Source organism: Canis lupus, chromosome 30, assembly GCF_003254725.2.
Source record: "Canis lupus dingo isolate Sandy chromosome 30, ASM325472v2, whole genome shotgun sequence".
Lineage (NCBI taxonomy): Eukaryota > Metazoa > Chordata > Mammalia > Carnivora > Canidae > Canis > Canis lupus.
Window position 1 is genome coordinate 36,662,494 of NC_064272.1, and position 15,069 is coordinate 36,677,562.

General features: G+C 34.3%; 1 protein-coding gene across 6 annotated transcripts in view; it reads left to right on the forward strand.

Moving 5' to 3' along the window:
* Window positions 1–15,069, forward strand: part of NEO1 (neogenin 1) — a 235,935-nt gene that overhangs the window by 32,037 nt on the left and 188,829 nt on the right. The window contains exon 1 of one of the 6 annotated variants that reach the window (XM_025472232.3): window positions 13,979–14,109. The exons of the other annotated variants lie outside the window; for them this stretch is intronic. Within the exon in view, the coding sequence (XP_025328017.1) occupies window positions 14,001–14,109 (109 nt within the window). The 5' untranslated portion in view covers window positions 13,979–14,000. Of the gene's footprint in view, window positions 1–13,978; window positions 14,110–15,069 lie in introns of those variants that run through there. 6 annotated transcript variants of the gene reach the window in all.

The following is a 15,069-nucleotide window of genomic DNA, read 5'->3' on the forward strand; positions in this document are numbered from 1 at the left end:
TGATTTTAGTTTGCATTTCTCTAATGACTCATGTTGAACACCTTTTTCTGTGTTTACTTGCCAATACTGGTGAGATGTCTAATTAAATCTTTGGCCTAATAAAAAAAAAATTGGGTTGTTTTCTGATAGTTGACTTTTTAGTTTTTTATTTATTCTGCTTCCAGTTTCCCCCAGTCTCCTTGTCTATTCAAACTCTCAGTGTCTTTTGCAAGAGCAAAAGCTTTAAGTTTTGGGGAGTCTCCATTCATCAGTTTGTCTCTTTAGAATTATGCTTTTAGTGTTATGTCTAAGAACTGCCTGATTCAGATATGCAAACATTTTTCTTCCTGATTTTTAGAGTTTTATATTATTTTATTTTTAAAAATATTTTATTTATTTATTCATGAGAGACACACACGGAGAGAAGGCAGAGACATAGGCAGAGGGAGATGCAGGCTCCTCACAGGGAGCCCAATGTGGGATTCGATCCCAGGACCAGGAACGCCCTGAGCCAAAGACAGTCACTCAACTGCTGAGCCACCCAGGTGTCCCTATAAGGATTGTTATAGTTTACATTCGGTATTTAGATTTATGTTCCATTTTGAGTTAACTTTTATATAAAGTCAAGGTGCTTTCTCTCTTTCTCCCCACCCCCTCTCTTTCTCTGTCTTTTGGAGGGGAGGCATATGGATGTCCCAATTGTTTCAGCCTTATTTGTTGAAAACACTTCCCTTTCTTCATTGAATTATATTTGCACCTATGTCAAAAATCAGTTACCATAATTGTGTGGACCTATCTCTGAATTCTCTGGTTCTGGTGATCTATGTGTCTGTCCTTTTGCCAGTCCCACATTATCTTAATTCCTGTAGCTTTGTAAGTCTTCATATAGGGTAGTTTGAATCCTCCAACATTGTTTCTCTTTTTGAAATTCTTTATTCTGCTTCATTGACTTTTTCATATAACTTTTAGTTTTTTGTCTTTATCTACAAAACTTCTGGTTAGGATTATGATTGGAATTGTGTTAAATCCATGGAACAATTTGGGAAGAATTAGCATTTTAGCTACGTGAGTCTTTCAGTCCGGGTATACAGTGTCTTTTCATTTATTTAGATGGTCTTTGATTTTTTTTCACCAGCATTTTGTAGTTCTCAGATACCTAAGTATCTCATATTTTTAGAGCTATTGTAAGTGTTATTATCTAATTTTGATTGCCAGTTGTTGATTGCCAGCATAGGAAAATATGACTGATATGTTAACCTTGTGCCCTACAACCTTGCTGAACTCACCTAAAGTTCTAAAAGCTTTTTTGTAGAGTCATTGTGACTTTCAAAATAGACAATCATGTTGTTTGCAATAGTGATGGTTTCATTTCTTTCTTTTCAATCTTTATGCCTTTTTATTATTTGTTTCTTGCCTTATTACTTTGGCTAGAATTTCCAGTATAGTGCTGAATAGTGATAATGAGTTGTTCTTGCTTTGTTCCTGATCTTAGGGTGAAAGCAATTTAGTCTTAGGGCGAAAGCAATTTAGTCTTTCACTATGAGGTGTGATGTTAACTTAAGGGTTTTGTTTCTTTGTTTTAAGATGCCCTTTATCAAGTTAAGTTTTTTCTAATCCCAGTTTGTTGAGAGTTTTTAGCATGAATGGGAGTTGAGTTTTGACAACTCTTCCCCTTTCAGTCTGTCATTCTGATGGATTACAGTGATTTCTGAATATTAAACCAATTTTATATTCCTGGGCCGAACCTCCACTTTATTGTGACTTAATCTTTTTGTATTGCTGGATTTGATTTGCTAATATTTTGTTAAAGATTATTCCATCTATGTTTCTTTAAATTTATTTATTTATTTATTCATGAGAGGCACAGAGAGAGAGAGGCAGAGACACAGAGGGAGAAGCAGGCTCCTTGCAGCCTGATGTGGGACTCGATCCTGGGACCCAGGAGCACACCCTGAGCCGAAGGCAGATGCTCAACTGCTGAGCTACCCAGGCATCCCTATTCCATCTATGTTGTTGAGGGATTTTGGTTTGTAGCCTCTTTGTACTGTATTTGTCTGGTTTTAGTATCAGGCTAATGCTGGCCTCATAAAATTAGTTATGGCATGTTCCTTCCTGTTCTGGTTCTGGAAGGAATTGAACAGAATGTTATTATTTTTTTTAATGTTTGTTAGAATTCAATATTGAAACCATTGAAACCAAATGGGTCTCTCTTTTTTCCTTTTTTTAAATATTTATTTATTTATTTTTAGAGAGACCATGAGCGAGCGAGAGGGTGGGGGGAAAGGGCAGAGGGAGAGGGAGTGAGAATCCCAAGCATACTCCCTGCTGAGTATGGAGCCCAAACTGGGGCTTCATCTCATGACCCTGAAATCATAACCTGAGTCAAAATCAAGAGTCAGATGCTTAACTGACTGAGCCACCCAGGTGCTCCACATGTGTCTTTTAAAATGTAAAAACTTTCATAATCAGAATAGTAACATTTCTATTGTAGAAAAGTTAGAAAATATTGTTAAAAATGTAGTAACTATAGAAATGAATACAGAAAATAAAAATCACATATATCATAATTTAGATGATTTGGTTAACATTTTGGTATTTTTTTCTAGTTTTCCTCCCTTGTACATATATTTGTATTTTTTATCTCTGTATGTGTTTTTAAAACAAAATTGAGTAAAAAAACAAAAAGAAAACCAAAATTGGGGATCATTTTACAAGTATTATTTTATACCTGTATCCAGTATGGGCTACCTAATTTCACTGTGTGCCATAACTTTACATAAACATTAGTGTTGAAAATTTAAGAGTATAAATTCCTTATTATATAAAGTATTTTTCCTGAAACTCAAGTTATATGTCTGGAACTAGAAAGGGTTTGACATATTGAAGGCACTTTATATACATTGCCAAATTGCTTTCTAGGAAGGATATATAAATTTTTAGTCCCTATTGGATACTTTAAAAAGTGTGTATGTATATTTTATGTATTTATGAATAAATACATATAAAACATATTAACATATATCTAACTTTATGTATATAAATGGTTTAAGAAATTTTAAGGAGTGGAGTATATTATTCTTAAAAAATCAGTTTCCCAAATGAGTATGACTATATTTTATGACTATACACACTTGCAGAGATAGTTTTGATGTAGAAATGAAAGCTTTTAAATTATGAGTTTGCAAAAATGCCAGTAATGGATTATTCTTATCATAATAACAATGTGACCTGTGATTCAGTCTGTATTTTATTCTCTGTTGATTTTTTTTGTTTATCATCTAATATACTCTGAAATATAATTTAATGAAATCATCCTTAAATATGTGCTTTAAGTTTTTCATATGAAGTATTTATTTAATTTGTATCAAAGACATTGTGATTTACAAGATTTCTTTGGTAAAAAAGTATTCAAGGCTCCCAAAATAGAAGTAGCCCATAATTAGTTTTAGGTGTATTTCAGCAAGGCCACATATATGTAGAGTTACCATAGGTCCTGATTTGCTTGTTGTTCCTGGTATAATTATTTTTTTTTAGCACCCCCTTTTATCCTCAGAAATGTCGTGGTTTGGATAATAAAGTATATATTAACCCTGTATTTAAGATAAATTGGTCCTTTTCAGATTGTAAACTTGTCAGAAGCCTTAAACCAAGTTTAACCAGCCAAGGACTTTGAAATTAGTGTCTAGGAAATCATGTGTGCTTAAGAAAAATAGTATTTTTGGACTTCTGGTAATACATTATCAACTATGTCTTTTTTTAGTGGAAGTTTTGAAAAAATCTGGTTTTATATTTGTATATCAATAGGTTAAAATTTGCCATCTCAACGTATGTTCAGTTCTATTATATCCCTTTAACAAAATAACAGGACAGCAATTATTGCTTCTTCCAACTCACTGTAGACTATGTTTTCAAGTCTTTGAGGTAGTGCAAAGAGCAGAGATTATATATCCATGCAATCTTACTATGTATAGATCGTCTTCTGGACTTAAAAAATAAACTTAAACCATGCTTAATTTTTGACAATCATTTTGCCAATATTTGCAAAATGATAGAAGAATCCAAATACAAAGAACACTATTTCAGGACCGTAAGAAAAGAAATACAGTCTGCATATCATAAAATTATGGGACATTTAACAAATTTATTTTATGCATACTGTATTTTAGGTACTATTCTAGGTTCTGGGATAAGCATGAATAAGGCAAACACAGTCCTTGCCCTTATGGGATATAAAATGTAGTGGGGAAGGCTGAATATTTAAAGACATAATTTTTAAAAGGATTTTATTTATTTATTTGAGGGAGAGAAAGAGAATGGAGTGGAACACAGGGCCTGATGCGAGACTCAGTCCCATGACCCTGAGATCATGACCTGAGGTGAAATCAAGAGTTGATGCTTAAGCAACTGAGCCACCCAGGCACCCCCTAAATAAATAATTAAAGTGAAATGTGGTAGGTGTTTATGGATGATGGCAAAGGAATATTTAAAATGTCCAAATACTACACATACGCTTTACTAAAATTAGGCAGTAAGTACCCAGAACTTAAAATTAGTCCTGAAACCCTAATATCCTGGTGTGATGTGTTAGACATTCACTCATTTCCACATAATTTATACGAACCTACATAGAATAGATGTAGCTTGGTTTTGCTTGGAATTTAATCAAGCTAGATGCATTTTTATAGTTGTTCTAGCTTACACATTTTATGTGAATTGTAATATAGGCTTAAATGTAATAAAAATCCTAGTATCATAGTAACAACTTTTCTTATCAATGACAAATTTATAAAGTGTTCAGTTCTAAGTCGAGTTACAGAGAAGCTTTATTCTGGGTCTGCTTAAAAGTGAGTTAATCTGGATGCATAAAGCAGTGCATTTGTCACTTCTGATGTGATAAGTTGTTATTTTGTTTTTTGTTTTTTGTTTTTTTGCTGTGACACATTTAAATATGCATATAGTTTATTGAAGTATGCATTTTGTGTTTAAAGACTACTGAATATTTTAAGAATTCCTGAAGCTGTTTTGTTTAGTATAGTAGTCGACTATCTGCTTGTAGCTTTTAAACACTTGAAATGTGTCTAGTTCGATTTGTGATTTACTGTGAGTATAAAATTATACTGGATTTCAAAGACTTAATATAAAAAATGTAAAATAACCCACTAAAAACTCTTTTTATTGATCACATATTTAAATGATTTTTAGGTATAGTTGGCTAAATATAGTTCTAATTAATTTCATCTGTTTTTTAATGTGGCTATATTTAAAGGCATATATGTAGCTTTCATTGCATTTCTGTTGGATAGCACTGTCCTGAAGTATCTTCTCAGGGTCTCACATTCTTTAGAATATAATGCTTTGGGCCATACCGTCTCAATTTACATTTCATCTCATGAACTGTAGGGTAGGAAGTGCAATTGGGTTTCATATCAGATTGGAAGAGAAATGTGATATTGTGAGACTACCTCTGTAACTGTATTTAAAATTTTTTGTCTCAAGCGAATTTGTATGGAATTCTGTTGTTTGAATCAAAAGTGCCTTTTGCTCCATCACGTAAGACTGATTTCCCAGGGACGCCTGGGTGGCTCAGTGGTTGAGCATCTGCCTTTGGGTCAGGGCATGATCCTGGAGTCCTGGGATCGAGTCCCACATCGGGATCCCTGCATGGAGCCTGCTTCTCCCTCTGCCTATGTCTCTGCCTCTCTCTCTCTCTCTCTGTGACTCTCATGAATAAATAAATAAAATCTTTCTTAAAAAAGACTTATTTTCCAAATAGGGTTGTAAACTTGAGGACAAAGATGGTCTTGTATTTTTCGTAAATGGCCTATTGCATTATAAAAGTGATAAGTACTTGTTGAGCAGAAGAAGTGCCAACATATCACCACCATCTATAGCAGTGATTTTCAGAGTTACTCAGAAGATAGAACTTTTATGGCTGTGGTGATCTGTAAAAGTGACATGGAGAAGGTAGAGTTTGAGCTTTGACCCATAACAGTAATAAAATTACCTAGCATTGTAACATTTGACACTTTCAGAAGGCTTGAATGAGACTATCATACTTTTGACATCATAGTGAAGATGGATGAAGCTGCCCAAAAGTCTCTTTCAAATAAAAGCAATGCAAAGAGGATTGACTACCCCTGAAATAATGACAACTGAAAAACCAGCACACACTGGTCACCAGACTTGTGATTTACCAACATTCATGAAAAGAACTTCATCTTAGAACATAGTTTTATGTTTATTTGGGGCCAGAGTTGTCTCAATGTCATTTAAAGGCTTTGATCATGAAGTTAAAAAGTTAAGTTCAGAAGGGGAAGGGAAAGAAGCAGTAAGAAGGCAGTAAGAGTGTTCTAGCTAAAGGGGATCCAAGGAGATACAGAAGCCATACCAGTAATTTGAGCAGGGAAATTTTAATAAGAATTGTTCAAGTCAAAGGCAATTAACTACTGACCGGAGTAAAAGAGAACTCTAGGATGTATAGAGGTAGGTACATTCTGTTAGCACCCTCTTCTTGGCTGAGCCTGATAAAAACTCAGCTGACAGAGGAATCACAGTCTAAAAAATGCAGTTCCAATAGAAAAAAGGCCAGTGTGGGTGGATTTAAAGCTTAGAGGTAATAAATTAATAATTGGCGCAAGCTTCAAAGGAGAGGGGGAGTGTTAATACGAATTTGGAGTAATGTTTTGTAGGTATCAATAGAAATTAGGAGAGTGCTGAAGTCACTTTCTGTTCTTTGGTTTCAGGATGTAGAGAAATGACCAGATTGTCCATGGGTTTCAGGACAGGTTTCAGGACTGGAGAATTATGACTAACTCAGGGTGGATGGGAGATTTGTTTACAAAGAGATGAATTTGGTAGGATACTGTAGCATCCTCTCAGAAATGATTTTGATAGTTGAGGGCAAAAAATGTGCACAAATTACCACGGGAAAAGAGTATAGAAAAAGAAAAGAGGAAACTAAAGACTGATCATTGTGAAATACTTTCATTTAGAGAATGATAGAAGTGTCAGGGAGGTAGAGATAAAGGAGAGCTTCGCAAATGCACCGTGGCAGGGGACAGTGCAGCGAGGGTGGGAGGAGGGGGTCAACATGAAACACTTGCAGACTTCAGAAGTTAAAGGCTTTTGATTTTTGGTAAAATGGCCATTGTTGGCAGCTCCAGAAAAAAAGTTTCAGCAGAATGGATAAGCCAGGTTATTGTTAAGAAATGGGAGGTAAGGAAGATGGAAGCAGGAGTGCCAACTATTTCAGGAAGTTTGACAGGGAAAGGAAGGAGTGAGAGAGGAGAGAGTATCTCAGGGTATAGCAAGGATAAGAGAAAGATTAAAAAATATTTTTTTATTTGATAAACTAGAGATCAAGATCAAGGCAAGATCAAGACAGTAGAAAGGAAGAGATTGAACAGGAGCAAGGGAGCAGGCGTTATATTTCAAATGATAAAATAGAATCTAGATGAAAATGTAGGGGGGGAATGATACAATGGAGGAATCAAAGGAATTGGGATTCCTTTAGGGTTGAACCATATGAAATTGCTGATACCAGTTTTTACTGAATTTTTTAAAAATTTCAAATGGTTTAACCTGATGTTTGTGACGTGAAATAAAAAGGAAGGATGAGGATAAAGAAAATTTGAAGTATAAAGATGACAAGTCCAATTTACGTAAAAGGAATTGCGTTTTCTCAGTAAATAGGCAAGGTCATCTTAATAGAATGGGCTCAGGGCAAAACACGTGAAGAGTTTTGGGATATATAATTTAGAGAATGTGAAACTAGAGGGAGACAAAGATGAGTTAAGAGGCAGTGGTCTCAGCATAAAGTGAAGACTAGAATTAATGGAGAGGCTCTAGGGAAGGAGAAGATGGGCTCGTTCACAAGAGATTGCTCCAGTGAATTTGGTAAATTCATTGGGTCTGAGAGTGGGTGATGTAGAAGATAATAAAGTTTTGAGACTAGAGGAATAGAAAAACTGATGGTTCCTAAGATGTTCTAGACAGAATAAGGAGAGATAGATACTAGGCTTTAACTGGTTGAGCTTGAATTGATGTGAAGGAAGAGATTCAGGTTTGTGCACAGTTAATAGTGGGAGTCTGGACAATGAGTAAATGGTTTAAGAAAATAAATACAGATAAAAGATAATTTTATTTTTATTGGCTAATCAACAGTGCCTGAGATCTTCAGACTGTTTATCTTGCTATGCCTTTCTTTTTTTAATGGAGATTTGACATACAACTTACCTTACTTAGATGTTCCGAAATAATGGTATCAACGTACAGTTTTTTCTTGTGATAAAAACTTTTAAGATCTTGTCTCTTAGCAGTTTTTGAGTATACAGTACAATATTTACTATAGTCATCATGTCGTACATTACATCCCCAGGATTTATTTATCTTATAACTGGAAGTTTGTGCCTTTTGACCACTTCTGTCAATCTCACCTACCCATGCCCACCCCCCCACTTCCCACATCAATATGTTCTCTCTATCTCTGACTTCAGTTTTTTTTTTTTTTTTTTTTTAGATTCCACATAGAAGTAAGACCATATAGTAATTGTCTTTATCCGTCTGACTGACTTCACTTAGCATAATGCCTTCAAGGTTCATCTATATTGTCTCAAATGTCAGGGTTTCCTTCTTATGGGTGGGTAATATTCCATCGTATACTATACCACATTTTGGTAGGTTGCCTTTTTTGTTGATTGTTTCCTTTGCTGTGTGAAGCTTTTTAGTTTGATGTAGCCCTAGTTGTTTTGATTTTGTCATCTTTGCTTCTTGATTATGCGTGGACACTAGATTTTTTTTTTTTAGATTTTTTTTTTTTACTAGATTTTATATATGATTGAAAATAATTTCTTTTGCCTCTCACCCTCTTTTCAGAAGTAGGAAATTTTGCTTTTTTAAAGACTGGGCATAATATAGGAATGGGAGTACAGATTAAAATTAATTTGCGCAGTGATTTATAAATAACCTGATAAGGTATTATCATTGTTTTTGATATCTTAGAGAAAAAATGTCTGATAGGCAAGACAGGGTTTTTTTGGATATAAATGAAAATGTTTTGAAATATGATGAAGATGAACTAGTGGACCGGTCACTTCGCCTTTTTAGACATCTACCTCACCATGATGAGGGTGTAGCGAAAGTTTTTTCTTTTCCTAAATTAAAACAATTTTTAATTCTATACTTTTTAACTTTGGAAGTACTTTTAGGAAATAGAATAAAGGCTTTGGTAAGCAGTCAAAAATATGCAGTGCATGGAAAATAACAAATATGGTGAAGTTATTTGACTTTACCCATGTTGAGGGAGGTGCAAAGTAAAACAATTTGGTATCATTTTTTGCCCATTAACTTGGTAAACATTTAAAAGCTACCCAATTTTGACAAAGGAAAAGGGGGACAGGGTATTTGTCCATATGATAACCTCTGGAGGAAGTGTCAACCCCAGGAATGAATATAAGTTGATTCAGCCTTTTTGTATGTGGTAATACTTATCAAAATTTAAGGCGTGCATTATTTTTGGCCCAGTAATTCTGCTTCTAGAAATCTATCCTATCTTTTACATGCACAAAGAGTTGTAGGTACTAGGATGCTTATTGAAGCATTGTTTATATTAGCAAAAAATTGGAGATGACTTTAAGCTTAGCCAGTAGATGTAGCTCTTTTATGTAATGTGATTGTATGTCCCAGTTAGCTTGGGATAATCGTATGTCCCAGTTAGCTTGGGATAGATCTGATTTACACCTGTGCTACCAGCATAATTGTTAAGAGCACTTCCTTTCACTCCCAGAAGTGTCCTGTTTTGGATAGTAACTTACGTGTTTATTATATGTGTATATTAATAGCATGGATCACTATGCATCTGTGAAAAAAGTGAACTATATGCACTGGCCTGGAACTATAGTTGATACGTGAAGGGAGAGAAATGAGTTGCAATACAATGTATACTTTCCCTTTTGTTTTTGTGTGAATGAAACACAGTGAGAGAGTTGGTTAAAAAGGTGTGGAAAAATTCACACTGATTTGTCCATTTGATAACCTCTGGAGGAGGTGTCAACTCCAGGAATGAACATATATTAATTTATTTTTTTAATAAAATCAACAACAAAGGGAACTGTTGATTGCTAGCTGGTGCTATAATTTTTAACTAGAAAGCATTAATAAAGTAATTATTATTAATCTAAGAATTTTAAACTTTATTGTACTCTGTCCTGTACAGATAGTAACTTTTTTATTTTTGAAAATGTACTAATGGAAATTTAAAAAGTTATCATTATCATTCCACCATTACAGATGGATAAAGTTTTCAAATTCCTTCCTTCCTTGTATCTTTATATACATAATTCTTACATAGTGATAATCAGAGCACAGATATAATGTCACATATATATTTTTAAAGATTACATTCTTTAGTGTATTTTTGCCATAATCTAGTAGTTAGTATTTTTGAAAGCTTACTGTGTTAAATGGTTTTCATGTATTATATGGTGTAATCCTCCCAACTGTAGGATGGACAAACTGAGATGAGGTAATTTGCCAAGACCAAATAGTTAGCATATGACAGAAATGGGATTTGAACTCAAGCAGCCTGACTCTTCAACTCACGTCCTTACCACTCTTACTGCCTCCCTTTACAATTCTTTAGTGATTTTGTGTAACACCAGTATACCATAATTCACTTAGCCATTTTCTAGCTATATATCTAGTTTATAGGCTTTAAAATTTGAACCTCATACATTTGTAACTAAACAAATTGATGCCCATTCTGTGCAGGACCCTATTTTAGGTACAATTGGTGTTGGTATGCATGTAGTTATGATTTAGCATTATTTGACCTTACCTGAAGACTTGTGCATATACAAGTGTATATGAAAATTTGTATAATGATTTTTTTTTTCTGGTGGAGTGTCAGTATTTTAAAGATGTTGTCCTATGGAAAACAAGTATTTTTCTCAAATAATTAGAAAGTCATTAATAAAAATGAACTCAGGACTGTTTGATGCCTTTAAAAATTCTCTCTATACATAGTGAGCAATATTCTTTTATATGGCATCTGCAAAAAAAATAATTTAAATGAACATTTAACGTGTTTTGTGATTACACATGAAGTTAACTTTAACTTTATCTTCAAGTGGAGACATGTGTGTGGATAATCCCCAAGTCCCTAGTTTGCCTGTAGCGTATGCATTTATGCTTAAAATAGGGTGAAATTACAGATTCATACAGAGAAGTCACATTTGTAACTTAGGAAGGGTTAAATAGCTTTCTTTTTAAGCCAATATTAGTTACTGCTCTTTTATCTTTGGGAGATAGAGTATCAATTTAATAGGGGAACCTAAATACTAGACAAGAGTCAGCTGCTATTGTGTTGAGGCGATAAGAGCTTTATTTCAAAGCTTACCTGCTGGATTTCTAGATACCTATTAAAACAAGAGCAAAACATATGGTTATCTTACAAATAACTTAGAATCCTCCTTGCTAAATAACATAATTTTTATGGCACTTTTGATGATCTTTCTACAAAATTTATTTGATGAGTTTCTTTGGAAATGTTCATTATTAATCTTGAATGGCATTGGTATTTGTTTACTTAGTGTAACTTCTGTACTGTTCTTTTTCATTGTTTATATTTTTAATTGCTTATTTCACATTTTTATTTAAATTCTAGTTAGCTAACATATATGGTACAGTTGGTTTCAGGAGTAGAGTTTAGTGATTCATCACTTACATATAACACCCAATGCTTATCACAGATACCCTCTTTTGCATTTTACCTCAATCACAAAGATTTTCACACATAAAAAAATGATAAGTGAAAATAATTACTGTATCATAAAATACTCCTTTAGTGTCTATATTTCCAATTGTTTTATAAATGCCACAATTACTTCTTACTGAATTTTATTTTTAGATCAGTTTTAAGTTTACAGAAAAAATTGCAAAGAAAAAAATTTCTTGTATACTTTACACCTGTTTCTCCTATTATTAACATCTTACGTTAGAGTGGTACATTTGTTGCAATTAGTAAACTTATACTGATGCATTATTATTAACTAAATCCCTACTTTATTCAGATTTCTAGTTTTTACTTAATGTCCTTTCTGTTTTTCATGTTCCAGAATTCTATCCAGCATACCATACTACATTTAGTTGTCATCTTTCCTTAGGCCCTCTTGGCCTAAGACAGTTTTGCAGACCTCCTTATTTTTGATGACCTTGACAGTTTTGAGGAGCACTGGATGTTTTATAAAGTGCCCTTCTGTTGGGAATTGTCTGATGTTTTTCTCATGATTAGTTAGACTGGGTTTATGGGTTTAGGGGGAAAACCACAGAGGTAAAGTGTCAATTATAATCATCAAATCATCATTTCATATCCGGGATGTGTAATATCAACATGACTTATCAATATTGATGCTGACCTTTATCACCTTGGCTGAGTTGGTTAATGTTTGCCAAGTTTCTCCACTGTAAAGTTAGCGTGTCCTCTTCCCTTTTGGAAGGAAATCACTGCACAGCTACACTTTAAGACACCTGCCTCGAGGGTGGATGTCTATGTAAATAATTTGGAATTCTCTACATGGAAGATTTCTGTTTTTAAATTTATTCAACCATTTCTATCAGTATGAGCTCATGGATATTTATTTTATGCTCTGGATTATAATATAATAGTACTTTTTTTGTTGCTCTGATTGTTCCCAGCTTTGGCCATTGGAAGTTTTTTTATTTGGCTTATTTGCCCCTTTGGCATAGTTCCATCTTATTTTTTGTTTTGTTTGTGTTTTTGTTTTTAAGCGCTTCCTTACTTCCTGGCACCACACTATGCTCCAGACTTACCTATTGTATTTCTTGCCCCAATCCTAGAATTAGCCATTTTTCCATGGAGCCCTGTTCTTTTCATAACTATTATTTTAAAATAACATCTTTATTGAGATATAATTTATATACTGTATAATTCACCTATTTAAAATGTGCAATTCAGATTTTAGGATGTTTACAGAATTGAGCAAGTATACCATAATCAGCTTTAGAACATTTTCATCATCCCAAAAAGAAACCCTGTGCCCCATTAGCAGTCACTTCCCATTCCTTGTGTTCTCTCTCCCCTACCCTTCTGCCCTTTATAACACTTTTTGTTTCTGGATTTCCCTAGTCAAGACATTTTTTATAAATGAAATCGAACTGGGCAGACCAGGTGGCGGTGGCTCAGCGGTTTAGCGCTGCCCTCAGCCCAGGGCCTGATCCTGGAGACCCAGGATGGAGTCCCACATTGGGCTTTATGCATGGAGCCTGCTTCTCCCTCTGCCAATGTCTCTGCCTCTCTCTCTCTCCCTGTGTCTCTCATGAATAAATAAATAAAATCTTAAAAAAAATAAAGTATAAAAAGAAACAGTTAAAAACAGAAGAGAATATGGGACAGAAGCTTTATGTAGCCTGCAAAACCTAACTTAATTACTCTCTGGCCCTGTTTTTCCTCTCTGGCCCTTTTAAGAGAAAGTTTGCTGATTCCTGGGCCATTGATGTTTTATACAGTGCTGTCAGTTCACTAAAGGTTGCAAAATGGTGATTTTCTATCATTCTCTTATTATTAAGTGGAATACTTCTATAAATAGAAACTTACTTTCATCAACATTTTATTGCCATAAGAAAGTTTGATTAGGAAAAATGCTTAGTTCTTTTACATGCCACTTTTCAAACTAATTACTTGGTTCTGTCACAGTCTCCAAAGGTGATCAGTTTTGTGTTTTTTGGTTTTGTGGGTTTTTTTTTTTTTTGGTTTTGATTTTGTTTTTTTTGAGGTCATAATAAAGTAATGGAATTCAATGTATTTGAATATTTCAATTTATTATTATTAGTGCTTAAATGTCCCATATTTGGCCAGTAAAAACCTCTGGAGTCTTTTGTGATGACCCTAGTAGTCATTTGATAGCTTTTTCTTTTCTGGTATGACAAGATGTTGCAGATTCGTTTCCTATTCCATTTGCAGACCTGAAATTAGCAAGTTTTTTAAAGGTTCTTTTGTGTGGAAAATGGAGTTGAGAGCCAAAATCTCATCGTGGAGAGAACTTACTGCTCCTGGCTTGGTCATTGTTACCAGGGCTTTTCAGTCAAGTGAGCTAGGAAATACGTATTTTTTAGGTAAGTAAAGTATGAATTCATATTGGTACTTAAGATTAAAACTGAGGGGAACACCTGGGTGGCTCAGTGGTTGAGCATCTGCTCTCGGCTCAGGGAGTGATCCCAGAGTTCCAGGATCAAGTCCCACATCAGACTCTGTGGGAAGCCTGCTTCTCCCTCTGCCTGTGTGTCTCTGCCTCTCTGTGTCTCTCATGAATGAGTAAATAAGATCTTAAAAAAAAAAAAAGATTAAAACTGAGGGATAAATGGTTTTTACTTCACCTCATTGATTTTTTTTTTTAATAGTGATTCAGTACTTCCATACAATGCCTAGTGCCCATCACAAGTGCACTCCTTAATCCCTATCACCTATTTTACCCATCTCCCCACCCCTTTCCCTATGGTAACCACATTTGTTCTCTATAGTTAAGAGTGCTTCTAGGTGTGTGTGTGTATGTGTGTGTGTATATATGTATATATATTTATACACATATATATACACACATATATATATATCTTTTTCCCCTTTGCTCATTAAAATTTTTTTTACTTACTTTGCTTAGCCTTATGTTCTCTAGCTCTTTCCATGTTGTTGCAAATGGCAAGATTTCATTTTTTTAATAGCCTAATAATACTCCATTGTGTGTGTATATACATTTCTTTATCTATTCATCTATCGATGGACTCTCGGGCTGCTTCCATAACTTGACTATTGTAAATAATATTACTATAAACAGAGAGGTGCACATATCTCTTTGAATTAGTCTTTTTTGTATCCTTTGGGTAAATACCCAGCAGTGGGATTGCTAGATCGAAGGGTATTTCTATTTTTAGCTTCTTGAGGAACCTCCATACTGTTTAACACAGTGGCTGCACCAGTTTTCATTCCCACCAACAGTGCACAAGTGTTGCTTTTTTTTCCGCATCCTTGCCAATACCTGTTGTTTCTTGTGTTGTTGATTTTAATCATTCTGACAGATC